General features: G+C 31.9%; 1 protein-coding gene across 5 annotated transcripts in view; it reads right to left on the bottom strand.

Annotated features, from left to right (window-relative positions):
• The window catches only part of mv (lysosomal-trafficking regulator mauve), a 284054-nt gene that overhangs the window by 268656 nt on the left and 1691 nt on the right, over positions 1 to 13707 (bottom strand). For all 5 annotated transcript variants that reach the window (XM_085813916.1, XM_085813918.1, XM_085813920.1 and 2 more), the window contains exons 2-3: positions 6627 to 6708; positions 1396 to 1481 (exon numbers count right to left, since the gene is read on the bottom strand). In XM_085813916.1, the coding sequence (XP_085670042.1) occupies positions 1396 to 1481; positions 6627 to 6695 (155 nt within the window). In that variant the 5' untranslated portion in view covers positions 6696 to 6708. The remainder of the gene's footprint in view (positions 1 to 1395; positions 1482 to 6626; positions 6709 to 13707) is intronic.

The raw sequence follows: 13707 nt of genomic DNA, 5'->3' as shown, positions 1-13707 counted from the left end.
AACCTGTTTGATTCAATGCCACAACAGTACAGAATCACCAAATACTGGTTTTTCGCATTTAATAGTCTTGTATTATTCTATAAACTTAACCAATTTTTCGCATCCTTACAGGTCGTAGCAGCAACAAATTTTACTCAGTTCTGATCATCCCTTCACGGTGCTGACACTGAAGGAACTTTCACATACAAGAATGTATATGAATACTTCACTTAATACAACGGCAGTTATGAGATCATGAATAAAATTAGCATTTCTCATTAAAGTTTTGTCACTAATTAATTACATGAAGTTTCTCACACATTTAACAAAAAGCAGGAAAGAACTTTTCTACGAATACAAATATTCTTTTCAATGCAATTTCCAGTACAAGGGATCACTATATAATTGCATTGGCTCACTACAAAGCTGCATGACGAATATCTCACACTTTTAAACAAAGGAACAAAACTAATAATCTGGGCTAATACAGAGGAAAAAAACTTAAACCCTTTAAACAAGAATTCCTGTACAAAGATATTAAATAAAAAACTTTTAATACAGCTTCTCAACAAAACTACCTCACCTAATTATACTAAATAATTTCTCTGTACTCAGTTTCTCCAAGCAATACAACAAACTCAATAATTCAGAGCATGCCCATAGATAAAATTTACTATTTTAGTTACTATTTCAATAACCTTATTCATCTCAAATTTTTTAGATCATATTTACAACAAATACATAACTGGAATATATTTGTAGTTTGCATAAAACTGCTTAGGGGAGCTGCATGTGACCAATCAGCTAAATATTAAATTTTAACAACTAAATGTTAAATTTAAGTTTGAGACCACTGATCTAATGCAAACACAGCATGTTACACAAGAGGGAAAACACAAAACTCTAAGCAACTAATTCAACAGCTGGAAACAGAGCCTGAAGCAAACTACCATTGTTTCATTAAATACTCAATCATTGTGCTATTTATACTAACACAAGAAAGGTATCCCACAGAAACTGTTACTATTCATCCTCACTGTATATACAACTTTATGCCAGGGATGTGAAAGTTATATAATAAGGCATTTCTTCCTCATTCCCATGAGCCTTCACAGTGTAACTGAAAGTCTAGATACGAACTTACGATAATATAATAAAACCTTCCCTTTACATTCAGAGCTCTCTAAGTATGTTTGAGCAGCATCATATCAAAACTATTTTTGCATTTCCAGAAACTATGATTTTTCATTTCAAGAAATCATGTGAGACAGGCTGAATATTCAACTGGCATATGTTATAAGTGAGAAGAACAGGCTGCATTTCATGGAATCTGTATAGCAGTGTTATGACTATTAAAGTTATAATCCATGGATTTACATATTATTTCCATATTTTGCTTTTATTTTTAATACTTACCTAAAGGGCTGATTTTCTTCTATACTGCTATTACAAAGTAATTCTAAGTACTTTGCTAGAAAAGTATCAAGCCAAACTTCACCTTCCTGTTTCCAAGAGAAATGAAATATTTTAAATATACAAATTACAACAAATATACCTGAAACTACAAAATGCAATCTACCATTATCATTATATAAAACCAAATTGATTAAATACTCTATAGAATTTTCCAGTATTTCTAAAAATATTGAAAAATTTAATTTCCTTGTTAGTAAAAAAATTTATATTTATAAAAGTATCAGCACTATGATAAAGTAAAGAATGCTTTGCAAATATTAATGATTTAACCAATTATGAATGCAAGTCTGTATAATCAAATCAGATTACAAAAATTAAAGCACAAACCCAAATACAATGTGATATTTTTGTACTGAAAAAGGTTCTACAAAAGTATTATATGCACAACCGAAAATTTAAGAAGTATATTAAGATAATTTTTCATATTATTCTTTAACTTTCACTTTAAAACAAAAATATTTGCTTAGCTTTACTTGATAGTAGTATTATATTTTGACAATTTTATCATGTTTCATCAAGACCATCTTCAGCATATCAAGCTCATTCTTTCCTTCATGTAAAACAACTTTAAAAATGCAGGTTTACATGTGAGAACATCTTATATTTGGAGTAATATAATGTATATATTGTCACCACTACACTTATGTCACAAAATAAAATCATTGTTTTGGCAAAAAACTTCCTTTAAATGTTTGGCATGCATTTGGTTTTGAGAAATATTTAGTTAGTGCTTCTACACTCTAGTGTATTTCTTCCATAAAATTTACATTTCCTTCTAACAAAGTGCAAAATATCAAGAAATAATACAGAAAAAATGATATAATTGAAAACAACAAAAGAAAAAAAATTATGCCAAATCCAGATTTTACTTTATGTATGACTACTTCATACAAAAACTCAACTACCTACGTTAATGATTTTCTTTCAGAAAATGGAATATTTAAGGACTAATTTATGAAACGGTAAGTTTTCAGTTCAATCAAAATTAGATTATGGTTAGAAAGACAAAAAAAAAAGGAGGTAAGTTGTACTTTCACTAACAGATATAACAATTAATTTTTCGCAATTTCATTAACTGAAGCTAGGGCTCGACAAGTACTATTTTGGCCAGGAATCAACAGTGACATTGAAAATATGGTTTCTAAATGCTTAATTTATGATAGGTTCATGCCTCAAACAGTAAAAGAACCTCGTTTTTCATGTAATTCCCAGTTTACCTTATGAAAAGGTATATACGTGAATATGAGGGCAAAAAGTTATCTAGTAATAGGCTGCTACTTAATTAAACGGGTAGACATAATTCCTCTAAAAAAATAAAAGTGCAGTGGAAGTTACTAGTTAATTGAAATCAATATTTGCAACACATGGAATACCCAAAACTTTAATTTGTGATAATGTACCATTTAATAGTTGGAAAATGAAGAGTTTCGCAAGGCATTGGGGATTTGAAATAATCACTAGCAGTCCTCAATATCCTAAATCTAATGGATTTGCAGAAAAGTTGGTAGGTATAGCTAAGAGTTTATTTAGAAAAGCAGGATTGGAGAAATTAAATAAAGCTTTACTGGAATATAGAAATATTCCAATATCAGGTATAAATTTATTACCAAGTCAAATGCTATTAAGTAGGAATTTAAGAACATGGTTATTAATTACACAAACAGAATTAAAACCAACTGTAAAAGATTAATATAGAGAAAAGGTGAGGAGTAAGCAGAAATAGGCTAAAATCTATTATGATAAGCATGCAAGGGAACCAACTTTAAAAGATTAATATAGAGAAAAGGTGAGGAGTAAGCAGAAATAGGCTAAAATCTATTATGATAAGCATGCAAGGGAAAGACCTGAATGTATTTCTGGGGAAAAGGTAATGTTGAGATGGGAAAATCAATGGGAGCCCGTTATAGTTTTAAAAAAGCATTCAACTCCTAGATCATATTGGATTAGAACAAAAGACAATAGGGTAATTAGATGGAATAAATTCCATTTAAGAAAAACTAAATCTCAGAATTTAGTAACATTACACTATTATGATCAATGTAATGAGAAGGAGGAAAATATAAATAGTGAACATCCAAAAATACGTAATGATCCTCACCATCAAGATAATGGCAATAATATTAATCATGATTGTGTATATAAAACAAGAAGTGGTCGTAATGTATATCGACCATCCAAATATGATAATTATGTAATGCAATGATTCCTATGACTCTCCCAAAAGAGGGAAGATGTTATATACATATGTGGCAACACACTAGTTGCTTGTTGAACTGAAGTAATCGCCAGTTGATGTTGGTTGGTAATAAACAATGTGTTATGTGATCCTGCAGTAATGTCACTTATTTATTGATCAAGTAATACTAATATGAATATAACACACATCAATTGCAGATTTTTAGGGTGTTTACAAAAGTTGTTACAGAACTAAAATGCTCCATTAAACTGATCATTATAAATTACCAATTTAAATGAGTATATTCATCATTTGATCAGCATTATAAATTTGCAAAAATAAAAATCCACTGCTTTTCTCAATTCAAATACATGGCAGTGAATGCAGATACTTTTGCCATTAAAGTCATCTTTTCATCCATACATTGACAACATTATATTCCTTGTCCCATTGAAAAAAAAACTTCTCTTTCAAGAAACACAAAGCCTATGTTCCGCTTGTTTTTTTACCTATGAGTAGTATGAAAATGTAGATTCAACATGAGGAAACAAATTGTGGATGAAGCCTGTAGGCAGACAGCAGAGGCGCAGTTACCTGATAAGAGGTAATTTTTTTTTAATTCTTAATATAATTTAATTGATAAATAAATGTTTACCTGCCTGAAGGGATGGTCTTAGTGTACTGTTTACATTATACACACTACAGAGACTATGTACAATGGCCATAGTAAAAGGCTAGCCTGTCATAATAAATGACTTTAGGCTTAATCTAATGACTTATGAATCCAAACTATAACATTGTTCTGCTTGTTTAGGCTGTGTAAGAACCATCCCATGGTGACTGAAGTTCTTTCCATTAAAAGGATTCCATAACAACACCTTGTCACCTTCCTCAAATCAATGTCCTGTAGCTCTGTCATATCCTCCACTGCCAAGTGAATATGCTGTTATACAAAATTGTGAATCACTTCAAACCATGCCTGGAGATTCTGTACGTGCTCTTTGCATGATGAAGGCGGCAGACAAAGGTCATGATGGAAGAGCATCTGTGCCGGTAGTCATGCGCACAGCACTGTGATAAGCCTGTAAGAACAGAGGTAACTTCACATCCCAGTCATGTTGGTTTCTGGAACTATCAGTGAGAGATGGTTCAATTAAACTTCTCTACCATGCCGTCTGACTGTGGATGAAAAAGGTGTAATTTGGGTTTTGTATATGCCAAGCAGTTTGCAGAGTTCTTTAATTAAAGCCAAGATAAAATTCTTCATAAACTAGTTCTGAAAAAAGACAAAGGAATCAAAGCAAAACTCAACTCTTCCAAATAATGGATCAACAGAGGGATATTAATTCATCACTATGTAACAAGTTTACACAGAAAATGCTTGCCAATAAATTTGCCACTTTTTCGTCCATTGATTCAGTAATGGATACAGATCAAACTTTGCAATATCTGAAAGAATTTTTAAATGCATTGAGCCACTAGGAATACTGCCACACAAGCTCCTATTAAACAAACTTTTTCTATTATTGCATAACATCAACCCACCAAAGCTGTGCAACAGAACAAGGCTCATCATGAAGAACATACGGCCAAACATAACAGAGGCCACCATCATCATAATGCTGCAGTTGAAGAAGTATTCATTCCTCACATTCCATTGATAGCTCGTTACTGTAAAGGACCTTATTTTAGTGGGCCGTAATTTTTGTGAAAATGAATATATCGGTGATTTTGCGAGTTGAAAATTTCGCCAATTTTATATGAACAGAACCGAAAGTTGAAAATTTTCAAAAGTACCTAAGTAAGCTGAGAAAGTTGAAAAATTCCAAAATTACATCTTTTGCATAAAGCATTTTCAGAAACTTCCTTTTGGCCAAAAAGTTCGTCCCCCCCCCTCCGTTCCCGTCTAAATGGTGAGTTCAAGCATTTGCTCAAGAATGAGTTTATTGAGTTTATTCTAACGAGTTTCAATTTCTAGAGGAAAAAGAATCTGTGGACTTGCGAATATCACGACTAAAATCGATTCATGCTTCTTGGCTTGTGCACGTATTTAACAGTATTAAAGCCAAACATGAGGTAATTTTGAATGGCTTCAAAGAAGCTGGTATAAATAGTATTCTAAGTGAATGAACTGCCTTCTATTAATTTTATTGTTTTATATTCGAGAAATATAGTTGTATATTATTCAAAAAATATATATAAGAAAGAAAGTTGTCAAGAAAAAGCTTGCAACTGTGCAATAAATCATTAAATTTTGGGTAAGTGAAAAATTTCTGATTTTTTATTATTATTTGAGGCGGGGGAAAAAAAATTTGCAAGGCTTAAAGTTTCGCGATTACGACGGGCTCGCAAAAAACGCAAAAATTAAAGCCTCACGAAAATAAGGGCCTTTACAGTATTCAAATATGCCCTTTGATTTCATGTGAGTGCAGTTCCCTACCCGGCTGACATTTGTGTAACAGTTATTAACTTAGAAGAACTGTATAGCTTAAAAATACCATATTTTTCCAATGGCCAATAATATGTGGCTTGCTCAAGAGCTGGCATGTGAGATAGCTTCTTTGTTTATGCTCCAGATGGGCAAATACAAAACATTATGCACCTTCAAGATTTGGTATAAAAGGTCCCAAAAATAAAAGTGTTTGTTTCCTATTCAAATAAAATATAGTTTCCTTCAAGCTTGGTAAAATTTTGGGCAAAATCTTGAACCAAAATAAGAGGAAAATCAATTTCTACCTGAGATTTAAATAAAAACTAAACCCATCCTCCTAATAAAGCCTCTTCATTCTGTGAGGCCAGGCAACATCGGGTATTTCAACTAGTTACTTCATAAAAGTCAGTCGATAGATAATTAAAAATTAGTAGATAAAATCAAAAATATTCTCATAATTTTTGAATTTTTTTAAAACTTAGTAGGATATTTAAAGATTCCTACAGTAATTTAAGAAAGAAAAAAAAAAAAAAAAAAGAGGGAGGAGGAAAGAAAAAAACTTACTTCAGTTTTAGTTGTGTTTAAAAATTTAAGCCAAATCTTGTGGAGATCACTCAGCTCTGAAGAACTCATGTTTCCATAAAACCTGTAACAGTATAACATCGAGATTTTATTCCTGTATGAAATACTCTGAAACTACATTTTTCAGAGGATTATTAATATTTATAAAATTAGAGATATACATTTTAATTGTAATCAACTAATAAAATTCATTGTATTTTATATGGGCGTATTTATGTAGATGACAGATGTGGTCATCTACATAAATATGATAATAATTCAAGTATTAAACATATCATCTAGAAAGTTCTGAAATTTTTCAAATCTAATCGTGCTCTCCAAGTATCTGATGCGTATTAAATATTGATTGAAGCAGATGCATAAATTCAGTCGCTTCAGCTTATACAGCATTAATTCTAGCACGTGTTGAAGTAAAAAAATTTTTCATTGTAGTGCAAAGATCGGAGAATTCAAAAAATCATGTTTGTCAAAAAATTTTCTTAAAAAAAAAAGGAAGGACTCATAGTCAGACTGTTTGTAAAATCTGTGCTGTGTGCTATATATGGGTAAAGTAATGTTTTTGGTGGCACAGTTCAAAGATGGTTTGAGTAGTGAGCAAATTTCTGCCTCGAAGATGATAGACAACCATCCTAAACATGGGCCCATTACAAGAAGCTACTGCTGAAAATTCATGTTCGGGGACTACCAGACATACTGATGATTCCAAAAAGTACAATCTGATGATCATCTGATGAAAACTGGATATGCTGCACAGGTACCCTATATTTTAACAGAGCAGAATATGCTTGTTCAATTTTCAGCAAGTGATTCTTTGCTAAAAAGAAATAAAGTAGCTCCTTTTTTTTAAATGTCTCATTACTGGAGATGAGAAGAGAATACTATACAAATAATGTTATAAGAAAAAGATCATTTGGAAAAATAGTGTTCCCATATGGAAGTTTTAAAAGCAGAAATCAAACCAAAGAGCAAAGAAAATACTAATCCCCAGAGTGTTGCCTTTCATCATGATAATATCAGCCCCACATTTCGATGAATGCGAGACAGAGACTTATTGAGTATGGCTGGGATGTTTTGTATCATCTCCCATATTCACCAGACTTTTGCCCTACCAGATTTTCATCAAGTCACTTCAAAATTCTCTGAATGGCATGGAGTTCACTTCTCTGGAGACTATCAAACGTCCCAATAACTTTTTTATGAATAAATCTAGTCTTTAAACAAAAAAAAAAAAAAAAAAAAATTCCCAGCTCCTGGAGAGATTCAAAAAGTTACAGAACAAAAATAATAAGAATCAATGAAATTTTCTTGTTTTTTGGTTCTGTTTCAATTATATTTATTATTAAAAAATGCATTTACATAATTTTGTTGCAATACATTCTCATAATTTTATTGAAAATAATGTATCACAATTAGCAATTTTTTTACTCTTTTGCTGCCACCCCCTGCCCTTAGGGAAACAAAATTTATATATGCTCTGGTTTTTAAAACAATTAATACTTATCTTTTAGCTACTTAATTTTAAAGCATAATAGCAACACAATTTGAACTCAAAAAGAATTTTCTTTTAATAATTTTTCTGTGGTACACAGGTCTTAGAAAGAATTTTATAATGTTAGTTATCACATATAATAATGCTACGAGAATAAAATTCATGCTGATACAATGGGAATAATCTATAGGTATCCTCTGGTAATGAAATTTAGTTTTTTGATTACCAATGTATATTATTTGTAACTGTGTTCAGAATGGCATCAAAAAGACTTATTCCCTTCAGTATGTCTTTATCTCCATATGAACTCTGATAAGACAAAAGACAAGCAATGGCAGATTGGCCAAAGAAATTGACCCTGGCAAGAAAAAAAATGTCGGCCCTACGGGTCCCACGTGAAATGTCATTATACATATAAGTTAGCACTATCATCATAAAAATTTATTTTATAAAATAAATATACGTACAAATAAACTACAAACACTAAATAACAGTGACTAAATTAATTATATAAACAAAACAGTGATTTATTCATAATTAGAAATTTAAATATTTTTTAATCTCCAGGTGCTTGAGCAAATATTTCCTCCATTATGTCTTCAATTTTTGCTTTGGCCAAAATATCCTATGTTCATCAATAGTAATGACTCCAAATTAGCTTGCTTAGTAGTACTCTTTAATCTACAATTTTAAATTTTGAAAAAGTTCTTTCTCTATCAACTTGCGATGTAGATAGGGTGAATAAAAACTTATAAGCAAAAAAGACATTGGCATATGCATTACTATATAAATTATATTTCAAAAGTAATTTATACATACACAAAACCCAATTTTTTCAAAAAATTTAAATATTTATATTATAATAAACTTATTTACATTATAATATACTTTTTTAAATTGCATTTAGCTATTGATGAATCCTCATTACTAAAAAGAGCACTTTCTCTTTCTGACTTGGTATCAGATTCAAAATAATGATTTTCAATTGAATTTTTTAGTATTTTCCATTTAATTACTAGGTTCTGATATTCATTCTTAAGATTATCAATTGTTACACCTGCATAGTACCCTAACAATATATATAAACAGTTGAAAGTGTTCAGCGACAATGTCTTCGAAAAGTTTTTGGGATTGAGAAATGATATGTTTTCATACAACTTCCTATGCCTTTTAAACCTACTTTCCATCAATGCACTGATTGAAAACCGTCTTCGCCATTAACAGCTTGAGCTTGGCGCCATATAAATTCGATAAGGTATCAGTCAAGATGATGACGGGCTGTTCCTCTCTGTTTTTTGTTGCGCCATTTGGCTGAGCTCCACATGCGCTCTACATGTTGTGCGTGAGCGCCCGTGTTGGGATCCACAAAGTTATATTTGTGATTAACAGTTCCATGCAGAAATCCTTGTATTTTCGAACTCACTTATATTGTATCCTTTCTAGCAATCCGAATAAATGATGCTTCCTTCCTTGATATTTTCGCAAATTTTTTCCATGAGGGTAACGGCGCTTCTGTTAGGTACAGTAAGCAAAAAAGTCTCTTTCTTTACTCGGCAAATTCAGCCGAAAACCCATTGCTGTGGTAGTACACGCCCAGTGTTATTTTTTCTTTTTACAAATAAACTTTCGTCTATTTTCACAATAAGTCCTTCGCCGCCTATTTGCTTTCTTTCTTTTTCATCCATTTCAAGGGCCATATCTCCCGCATGTAATTATTCCAATCTATAACAGTTTTGTCAGCAATTCTCATCTCTTCTGCACAAAATTTAATTGAGGTTAACTCTTCACACCAACAATAAATGAAGCGCACCGCTGTCACAAATGAAATTCGGCTAACTTCAAATCAATTTCCGGTTCTCACACCCAAATGTTGATTGCACTCTTCGACGTTACATTTCCAGAAGATTTGCTTTCCAAAATACAGTTTCATTTTATGTGAATTTTTACAAGTACATTCGTTCGTTTTAATTCCATATCCCTGCAACAATTCAACAGCATCTTTTTCACTCGCAGGCAGATCCCAAATACCCATAGTTAAAGTATTTCAAGGTATTCAATCTAACCAGTAAGAAAAATAATTTCTTTACGAAAAACTACGTATAACACGTAGGGTTGCCGTAAGTAGGGTCGCCAAATTTGGCGATTTATGCGAATTTTGGCCTGGTTGCGTTAATACGTAAGTACCTAATTCTTTATGGTTGCCAGATGTGCAAATAAAAAATAGAGGTGATTTGTCTTATTGGTGTTACAAGAAGAACAAAAGGGGAAAGTGCAGAATCGCCCCATGCTTGGCACGTTTTTAAGAATTGCACGTACTTGGTATCCATGTACATATAGACCTATTTTCACTTAAAAAAGCATCCCAAAATTGCACAAAAATGGCATTGCGCACTCCCTTAATTTTATCCATGTACACATCAACCTATTTTCACTTAAAAAGTCAAAGAAAATTGCCAAAACTCCAATTCTTACTCTTGTAAAAAGTGCTAAACAAATAAGTGGGTGATTTGCGCTTTACCCGAACAAAACTCTGAATTGTAGCAAGTATGCAAACGTCATACTTTTAGCAGAACAACTTTCAGAACCAAAGAGAACATTACAATGGATTTGATGTTGCTGAAAAAACGATATTTCTGTAACAGTAAACAATATTGGCTCTACTCTTATATGCACCCTAAGATCGCCAAATGTGGTGATATGTGTTCTGCGCTGGTTTTTCGTGCGAGTCCGTGTTGTATGGCACACCTTTTGACATTGAAAACTCTCTCATTGGTTCGTGTCGCGCGTGTTTTGAAATGGCCTATGTTGCAATGAGAGACGTGGTTGCAAGAGGGTCTGGGAGATTATTTTTACTGGCAAGTTTAAACAGGATGCTGTGTACATGGTATTCTTTGAAATTTATTGTAGTTATGTTAATTTATTAAAGCAAGGTGTGCGTAGTTCGTAAATTCGTTCATTGCCTAGATTGTGCAACTCGTAGATGTTTTTTTAAAACATATCGCTATGTAAATGTATTGGATTCTTGTCAAATATTTTTGGTTAGAAACCTTACGTTTTTGCTATCTAAATATTTTGTTTTTGTTTCAGATTTCTAGCTTAAATTGTGTCTCCCAAAATGTGGTTTTTGCACGTGCGAAAACCGCATTTTTGGAGACATTTTAGGCTTAAAGTTCGAAATGTAGACAAAAAATTTAGATAGTAAAATGGCAGCGTGGAGTTTCTCACCAAAAATGTTTGGCCACATTTAGCGACCTGAGGGCGCATATAAGAGTAGTTCCATAATATTAAATGAAAGACCCACTAAACTCTTCACACATCAATATAAATTATTCAGGAGGAAATCAATGTTATCCCAGGACATAGTCTGCCTGCAATGCATGGTTGCCATGCTCTACATCAAGCTATAAAAAGAGTTTGTAAAGAAATTTTGTCTCCACAGCCAAATACTTTGGAAAATATTGATATTCCATTAGAACTTAGAGCTACTGGTAATGAAAATTTTATAATAAATGATTCATTTCCTAAGAATGAACACATACTCTCGCTCACGACAAAAAAAAAAAAAAAAAAAAAAAAAAAAAAACACTGCATTCTTGAAAGATGTCCTTTATGGGATCATGGATGGGACACTTAAAACTGGTTTAAGATTTTCCTTTCAATTGTATACCATCCATGCCCGTTATAACTGATGAAAATGCTACAGTGCTTCCTCTCATTTATACTTTAATGACCAGCAAATCAGAGGAGTATTCATTGAGCATCATGTTCAGCAGTATATTCATTCAAATATTGAAATAAATGAGATACTTCAATATTTGAATGACTTTCCTTATTTCATTATCAGTGATTTCAAAAATGCAATAATCAATTCTTCTAGCCACAAATTCGAAGATGCAACAATCAAATTGTACTTCTTTCATTTAGGGTAAGTGTATGGTACCATATTCAAGCATCAGGTCTTGCTAACAGGCATGAGATGCTCAGAGATAAATAGAAGGGCTAGGTCATTCGTTTGTTCGACTCCTCGCCGACGCGAGCCTCATGGAGGGAGTTAACTGGAAGTAATCTGACGTGTCTGTGTTGCACCTGCTCTGATTTCGAGCGTTTAAAACTGCAGTTTCATTCAGTTGTAGTTTCATTCAGTTTTGGAGTTTGCATATCCCAAATTAATTTTAATCATACATATTTGCTTTCTAATAATGCAAATATTTAATAATTTATATATATATATAGTTTTAGTCAGTTTTCCTCTTAAATTCTATATTTAAAGTATCCTTTACGTAATATGGCTTCTTGTGCTGTAGCAACGTGCCGTAACACTTATAGAAATACAAAAGGAAGAGATATTGTATTTCATGCTTTCCCAAAGGATAAGTTGCTTTCGTCAAAAGAATGGATGCATAAATGTTGAAGACAGGATTCTATTAATGTGAAAAACACAAGAATTTGAGGCGAACGTTTTCTGTGCAGTGATTATGAAGATGACATGAGAAATCGCTTGCTTGGATTGCCGCAAAAGAAACTGTTGAAATGCAATACTGTGGCGAAAGTAAATTTATTGTATGCAATAAACGAAATAACACGAAGAAATTGGAGACATCTGAAAAGAAAACTAATGCAGAGTGCTTTTGAAAGGCTACACGAATTAAGCCCAAAGAAAATTTATTTTGAGGCCAAGAACGAAATTGAAGCTGACAATAATAAATCAAATGTGAATGATTTTGAAATAAAATTCACAAGTGACAATGCCCTGAGTGACAATAACCCTGAATGACCTAAGTCTAAAGATAAACAAGAATGTATTGATAATTTGAAGAAAAAAATAATATCCTTAGAAAAATTTTAATAAAATATTGAAAAATAGAGAAAAAAAATTTATAGAATGTTTGCTCAGCAACAAAGAAGGTGGACGACATCTAGAAAGAAATTTGTAATGGAAATTCAGAAATTAAAATCCCAAACAGCGAAATTTAGGAAAAAACAGCACAGATCGGACAATTTGGAAAAACAACTCAAGCATATTTTTACAAAGACGCAGACTGACGCTTTGCTAGAAAAGAAGGAAAAAATCAGGTTGACTAGTGAAGATATTTCACGTTGCATTGTCATAAGAGCTCTGTAGAATAAGTTTCTTAAATAGAAATGCATATGTTTTTTGACAACCAAAAGCAACCCAAAAGGCAAAAAAAGTAGATTGCATCGAATGTGGTAGCCAATAAATAATATTTCAACAACTTGTAGTTGCATTGTGACTGTACAAGTAAGCATATATAATATGTTTTGATTTTAAATATTTCTAGATGACATTTTAGAAGTCAATAGCGTAAAGCATATTTCAAATGAGAACTAATTTTGTTAAGTTATTGTTAAAGTTATTTTTATTGTATCCTGTGTTATTATTGATTCGATTTTGTGCTAGAATGCTAAATTATAGATAAAATATAATAATATAACATTAAAGTAATTGGCATAAGAAAACCTGCCTCCTTAACCCCCACTTTTGAAAAATGAAATCATTTTTTTAGGTACTTTGAGTAAAGTTGTTTTGTCTAAATTAGGATAATCTTACATGCA

Source organism: Stegodyphus dumicola, chromosome 3 (assembly GCF_044657685.1).
Source record: "Stegodyphus dumicola isolate Sdum_Otavi_A_Nest chromosome 3, ASM4465768v1".
NCBI classification, from domain to species: Eukaryota; Metazoa; Arthropoda; class Arachnida; order Araneae; family Eresidae; genus Stegodyphus; species Stegodyphus dumicola.
The sequence above is the reverse complement of the archived record's forward strand: the minus strand, read 5'-3'. Positions and strand labels throughout refer to the sequence as shown.